We start from the raw sequence: 6,183 nt of genomic DNA, 5'->3' as shown, positions 1-6,183 counted from the left end.
ATGTCGTCGATGATTATTTCATTTCGATCCCACAATTCATTAGTACATGCATAATTTATGGATATTTCTTTGCTTTCATGTACTTCTGTCTCTTCAGGGACATGTGTCTCATCAATGACATTTTCTTTTTCTAGAAGTACAGAATCATAAATTGTGGATTTATCATTCAATTTCTTTTCTTGAATGATATCATTTGGGCTCAATTGTGCCCTCATCTTTCTCTTTCGAGTGGCTGAATCTTTTGAACCTGGGGGTCTACCACGCTTCAGTCATGCACTAGATGAATCATTCGCTGCCACTTTATTTTATCCAACAAGGACATCAATCCTTGATGGTGCGTTTGCAGCTGGTATATGTGACTGTGTCACTTTCGAAGCATCATTAAATGGATCTGATATTTGATTAGCAATACCTTGAAGATGAACGATCATTTTCACTTCATTTTCACATTGAGTGCTTCGTGGATCAAAATAAGATAAGGTGGGAATAACCCATGTCAGCTCTTGCCGTTCTTCTGGAACGGTCTTTTATCCCCCTAACGACTGGAAAACTATCTCATCAAAATGACAATTAGCAAAACGAGCTATAAACATATCACTAGTCAAAGGTTCCAAATATCTAATGATAGATGGTGAATCAAAACCCACATAAATTCCCAGTCTGCGCTGATGTCCCATTTTAGTTCGTTGTGGCTGTGCAATAGGCACATAAACAGCACAACCAAAAACTCGTAAATGTGAAATATTTGGCTGATGTCCAAACACGAGTTGTATTGATGAGTATTAGTGGTTGGCTATAGGTCTCAGTCGAACCAATGATGCTACATGTAAGATGACATGTCCCTATGTAGAGACTAGCAATTTCGTTTTCATGAGCAGAGTGCGGGCTATTAATTGAAGCCGCTTGATAAATGACTCTGCTAAACCATTTTGGGTATGGACATAAGGAACATGATGTTCAACATCAATACCCAGTGCCATGCAGTAATCATCAAAGGTTTGAGACGTAAATTCACCAGCGTTATCAAGTCAAATGGACTTAATGGGATGATCTGGGAACTGTGCTCGCAACTTAATTATCTGAGCAAGAAGTCTCGCAAAAGCTACATTTCGAGTAGACAATAGGCAAGCATGTGACCATCAGGTAGATGCATCAACCAAAACCATAAAATATCGAAATGGTCCACAAGGTGGTTGAATAGGACCACAAATATCCCCTTGAATTCTTTACAAAAATGATGGGGATTCATCATCAACCTTTAGTTGTGATAGTCTAATTACTAACTTCCCTAGGGAACAAGCCTTGCAAGGGTTATCATTTGAGACATCAATATGTCTGCTCAATAATGGATGTCCATTAAAGTTGGTAATGATTCTACACATCATGGTAGATCCTGGATGACCTAAACGATCATGCCAAAGCATATAAACCTTTGAATCAATGAACTTCTAGTTCATGACAGTATATGCCTCACCTGTCTTTATGTATGTATAATACAATCCACTAGATAAACCATGCAACTTCTCCAATATACACTTATGGGTATCATTGGAGGTAATGCATAAATATTCCACATTTTCTACACTTTTCGTTTCAATGTGGTATTCATTTAGACGTATGTCTTTAAACTCAACAAATTTTGAATGGATCAAGTAGCATATAATGCATTCTTTATGGATAATATTGTTCCATTTGGTAACATAATCTGGGCTTTTCCTGAGCCTTTAATTACATCTGATTGACCTGATATTGTACTTTTGCAAGTACCAAATTCGAGAAATTCGATCTCAAAGTATTGAATGCGTGGTTGCGCTGTCTGCAAGACAAAAGTCTCCGCCATTGCTCTTGTTTTGAGAATAACCATAATTTTTATCCATGTTCTCTGAGTAAAGAAAAAGCAGTTTATTCATAATGGAATACTACTTTTATTAAATTGAAAATGCGAGCATTAAACCACAAGTACAAATAACAAGAGTACATTAAACATAAATAATTCAATCGGACCCATAAACTTCATTCCCTCTTTCATTAATAAAGTCTGTAGCATCCAGGTGGGTTACGCTGTCTGCAAGACAAAAGTCTCCGCCATTGCTCTTGTTTTGAGAATAACCATAATTTTTATCCATGTTCTCTGAGTAAAGAAAAAGCAGTTTATTCATACTGGAATACTACTTTTATTGAATTGAAAATGCGAGCATTAAACCACAAGCACAAATAACAAGAGTACATTAAACATAAATAATTCAATTAGACCCATAAACTTCATTCCCTCTTTCATTAATAAAGTCTGTAGCATTCAGGTGGGTTGTATTTAACTGTCCTGATAAATTGGTCATTGGATTAGGTGTTTCCATTGGTTGAGCCTGGTCGAAGAAATTGATCTCGACACCCTTCTCCTTGAAAGAGGTTTGATACAGTTCCACCAGATGCTTTGGGGTGCGACAAGTACGCGCCCAATGTTCGTTGCCACCACACCTATGGCAACCTCCTTTAGGATTTCTAGGAGTGTTCATATTAGCTTTTCCTTTATGGCGATTTGCATTTTTAAAGCTCGGGCCTAAATTATGCCTTGGAACCTGGTTGTAAAACTAGACACCATGGTTCTTGCCTTTCCCTTTCCACCGGCCTTGCTTGTGGCCACGTCATCATTTGTAATTATTGCCACGGGAGGATATGGTATTCCTTTCAAGGGAAGCAGCATTCACTTCTGGGAACGATGTTGATCCAGTAGGTCGGGAATTATGGTTTTTCATCAGGAGCTTATTGTTCTGTTTAGCTACCAGGAGCACAGATATCAGCTGGTTGTATTCAATGAAGCCTCACGCTCTATACTGCTATTGCAGGAGCATGTTAGAGGCATGAAATGTGCTGAAATTCTTTTCCAATAACATCTCCTCAGTAATAGTATCCCCACAGAGCTTTATCTGAGAGGTAATTCTGAACAACGACGAATTGTACTCAGCCACTGACTTGAAATCCTGGATCCTTAGGTGAGTCCAGTCATAACGAGCTCTTAGAAGAATCACCGTTGTCTGGTGATTGTATCTGTTTCCCAAGGCCTTCCAGAAGGCTAACGGATCTTCAACCGTTAAGTACTCCCTCTTTAGTGCCTTATTAAGATGACAACGAATAAAAATCATGGCATTTGCCCGATCTTGAGAAGATGAGCTGCTCTCTTCCCTGATGGTATCTCCAAGATTCGCTGCTTCCAGATGGATCTTGTTATCCAGTACCCAGATAAGGTAATTCTTTCCAGTAATGTCCAGGGCAGCAAAATCAAACTTTGCCAAGTTTGCCATTTTCTTTTCTGAAAGAAAAATAAGATGTGTAAGAACTTGCAATAATATGTGTTCTGGAGGAATATATTGTTAGAACTTCTGGTTCTTACAAATTTTGATCTTTAAGCCAAAATGTTAAGTACTCGAAACTTCAAGCTCGAGATTTACATGATTAATGAGAAGGACAATTGTACCGCACCATTCTCATCGAAACAAATATAAGATGGGCGATTATTCCGCACTACTTTAAAACAGCAGGAAAATTTAAATATGTAGAGTAAGGTGGACGATTATACCGCACCATCTAAAATTGCAATAAAATTTAAATATGCAAAGCGGGGTGGACGATTATACCACACCGCACAAAATTTAAATATGCAAAGCAGGGTGGACGATTATACCGCACCACCTGAAATTGCGATAAAATTTAAATACCGCACCACCTAAAATTGCAATAAAATTTAAATATGCAAAGCAGGGTGGACGATTATACCGCACCACCTGAAATTGCGATAAAATTTAAATATACAAAGCAGGATGGACGTTTATACCGCACCATTTGAAATTGCGATAAAATTTAAATATGCAGAGCAGAGTGGGTGATTATTCCACACCACCTAAAATTGCGATAAAATTTAAATATGCAGAGCAGAGTGGGTGATTATTCTACACTGCCTAAAATTGCGATAAAATTAAATAGCAGGTAAATTTAAATATGCAGGATAGGGTGGACGATTATACCGCTCCACTTAAAATTTGCAGTAAAATTAGATCTGCAGTCCAAGATAGGCGATGATACCGCACCATCTTGGATTGCATAAATAAACATTTAGTTAATAGTCAAGAGTTACACCAAACAAAAAATCAAAGATATAAGTAACTGTTAGATTGAGAACTAGAAGTAAACATGGTCCAAATAGTTCTTCGCAAGGGTATATCCAGCAATTGAGGCAGAGGAAGAAGAAGAACAGTAAAAACCTTAGAGGAAACATTTTTTTTTTCTTTCGGTGAAGGGAAATGAGAAATTATTAGAAAGTCGTACTGATAACGTGTTATAAATAGGCAAAAGTAGATAAATAACCTTTAGTAAGAACGAGGACGAAGTGGTGCAAAATATCACACTGACAAAAGTATTGCCGATATCAGAAAATGAGGGATACTGAGAGTATTATATTTCTTCCTTTTCTCTTCTTGATGTTCTCTTCTAACTTTGAACAATTGAAATGCTCTATTTATAGAGCCACTTCAATGGAAAATTACAAAATGATTACTATTTAGCTTGTGAGTCTATACTATACACATGTGATACTTTACTATACACATGTGGGCAAACATACCCACTTTTTACAACACATCTATACTTTTGAGCATAATCCTTATTTTCAAGCTGCATTCTACTGCCTTTATATAGCAAGGAACCTTGAGCATAATTAACAAACCTGATCCTAGTCCACCAAAACTGCCCGCACACCTTCAGCAAAATCACTCTGCAAAGACGATCTTATTGCAACGCGATATTCAATTTTCATCACACCAGTTAACTGGTATTGACCAAGTACAGGACATGTTAGTTTCAGATTTGTGAGCTACTAGAACACAACACCTATCAAAAGGATGTGACCGCCACATGGTGAAAGAAACGAAAAGGTAGAAACTGCACACTCACTGCGGATAATTGATTCTCATTTTTCCCAAGCGCAGATGCAACTTGGAGAAATAATTTTGTGTCAAGTAAAGTGAAAAAGAAGCAACCTTTCCAAGACCTTGAAGAGTTTCATTAGCCCACTCCACCACTGCAATAAAAACAAGGAATCGGCTAGAACAACAAAATAATAATACAAAAAGGAAAACCACAATTTGAGAGAAAAATACTCGACAGTGACATACAAACTTTCAATAGAAGAGTACATGAGATTTCATTTCATTATCAATAAACAAATGGCATTGACAAAGTTACCAGTAGCATCTGAACTCTGCTGCTGCTTTTTAAGTTCATCAATTGTCTCAACAACTGACTTACTTGCACCAAATGCTGGAAGTTATTTGAGATAGCAGCGACTTACGTTGGGGTTCAGAATCTGGGTTGCTACTGAATTTCGCCAAATTTGTTTCAATGTCCTGATGTGATCCTGCGAACTGCATCAACAATGGCGTTGCTTTTAACTCAACAAGGGTATTTGACAATGGGATGATGCCAACTAAATTAAACCCCACTAGTGCATCAGATATATGAAGGAAAAGAAATGAAAAACGAAGGCAGAAAGAAGAGAAACATACAAGTTGGTTGACAAAAGGGCCTCCTTTAGAGAACCTAAGGTTTGAGATGGGACAAAATGTGTCCCAAGACCTACATATAGTGCATCCGATGTTGTTGAAATCCTTTTACCAGTCAGTCCAAGAGAAGCACCTAGAAAGACATAACACTGTTAAAACAAACTACAGAACTAAGAATTGATGCATGAAGCTAACAGAGAAATTGTATAGGCCATTCTCCTTATATAATTATAATCTAAACGGTTTCTCCTTAGTAATGAAATACTAGAGTAAAAATATCTAGATTTATATACCTTCTGATTGTAGTGCGTACTATAGTATGTCAACGCTTGAAAAACAGCAGGCTCCAGTCAAAGGAAAGAAATTGCGTCTGAGGATAGAAAAAGCATACCTACAGATCCTCCCCCTGGACTCTTTGCCGCTATATGGGAAAACCCAATTCCATTCTCTGGCATAGCAAGAGCAGTTCTCCGAAATGTATCTTTACAAGGTTAGACACACAAAATTCAAAAATCCGCAATGTAATTGCATGCGTTTACATGTCCTTAGCATAGGCATGTTAGGATCGCTTTCATCACCCTCGGGTGTCGGCCAACACATGTCCATCCTGGTGTCCAAATGACACCGGGAT

At 37.7% G+C, this 6,183-nt stretch overlaps 2 protein-coding genes across 3 annotated transcripts; both read right to left on the bottom strand.

The window, feature by feature from the left end:
* Positions 1-2,834: 2,834 nt before the first annotated feature.
* LOC139191720 (uncharacterized) lies at positions 2,835-3,299 on the bottom strand. Its single transcript, XM_070812719.1, has one exon. It carries the CDS (start codon positions 3,297-3,299, stop codon positions 2,835-2,837), a length of 465 nt encoding a protein of 154 aa, XP_070668820.1.
* Positions 3,300-4,411: 1,112 nt separating this feature from the next.
* Positions 4,412-6,115, bottom strand: LOC108169284 (3-hydroxyisobutyryl-CoA hydrolase-like protein 3, mitochondrial). 2 transcript variants are annotated; one of them, XR_011576411.1, is made up of 5 exons: positions 5,944-6,082; positions 5,556-5,685; positions 5,342-5,414; positions 4,945-5,071; positions 4,412-4,819 (listed from the first exon to the last, which is right to left on the bottom strand). XR_011576411.1 is itself a non-coding variant. In XM_070814267.1 (4 exons), exons 1-4 carry the CDS (start codon positions 6,005-6,007, stop codon positions 5,006-5,008), a joined length of 333 nt encoding a protein of 110 aa, XP_070670368.1. In that variant the 5' UTR covers positions 6,008-6,115; the 3' UTR covers positions 4,412-5,005. The 2 variants fall into 2 exon arrangements, 1 of the variants encoding a protein (XP_070670368.1); XM_070814267.1 differs by having other exon boundaries at positions 4,412-5,071; positions 5,944-6,115.
* Positions 6,116-6,183: the final 68 nt, after the last annotated feature.

The sequence above is a fragment of the Malus domestica genome, chromosome 15 (genome assembly GCF_042453785.1).
Source record: "Malus domestica chromosome 15, GDT2T_hap1".
Taxonomy (NCBI): Eukaryota; Viridiplantae; Streptophyta; class Magnoliopsida; order Rosales; family Rosaceae; genus Malus; species Malus domestica.
Note: the sequence above shows the minus strand (reverse complement) of the source record. Positions and strands in the feature narration are given on the sequence as shown.

What these genes read in the sequence shown, in the direction of transcription:
- LOC139191720 (XM_070812719.1), bottom strand. Translation starts at nt 3,299, where the DNA reads ATGGCAAACTTGGCAAAGTTTGATTTTGCTGCCCTGGACATTACTGGA.
- LOC108169284 (XM_070814267.1), bottom strand. Translation starts at nt 6,007, where the DNA reads ATGCCAGAGAATGGAATTGGGTTTTCCCATATAGCGGCAAAGAGTCCA. An exon ending in GCCCTTTTGTCAACCAACTT is followed by an intron (nt 5,415 to 5,555) that starts GTATGTTTCTCT and finishes TTGTTGATGCAG; the next exon opens with TTCGCAGGATCACATCAGGA. An exon ending in CCCAGATTCTGAACCCCAAC is followed by an intron (nt 5,072 to 5,341) that starts GTAAGTCGCTGC and finishes TTTTTATTGCAG; the next exon opens with TGGTGGAGTGGGCTAATGAA.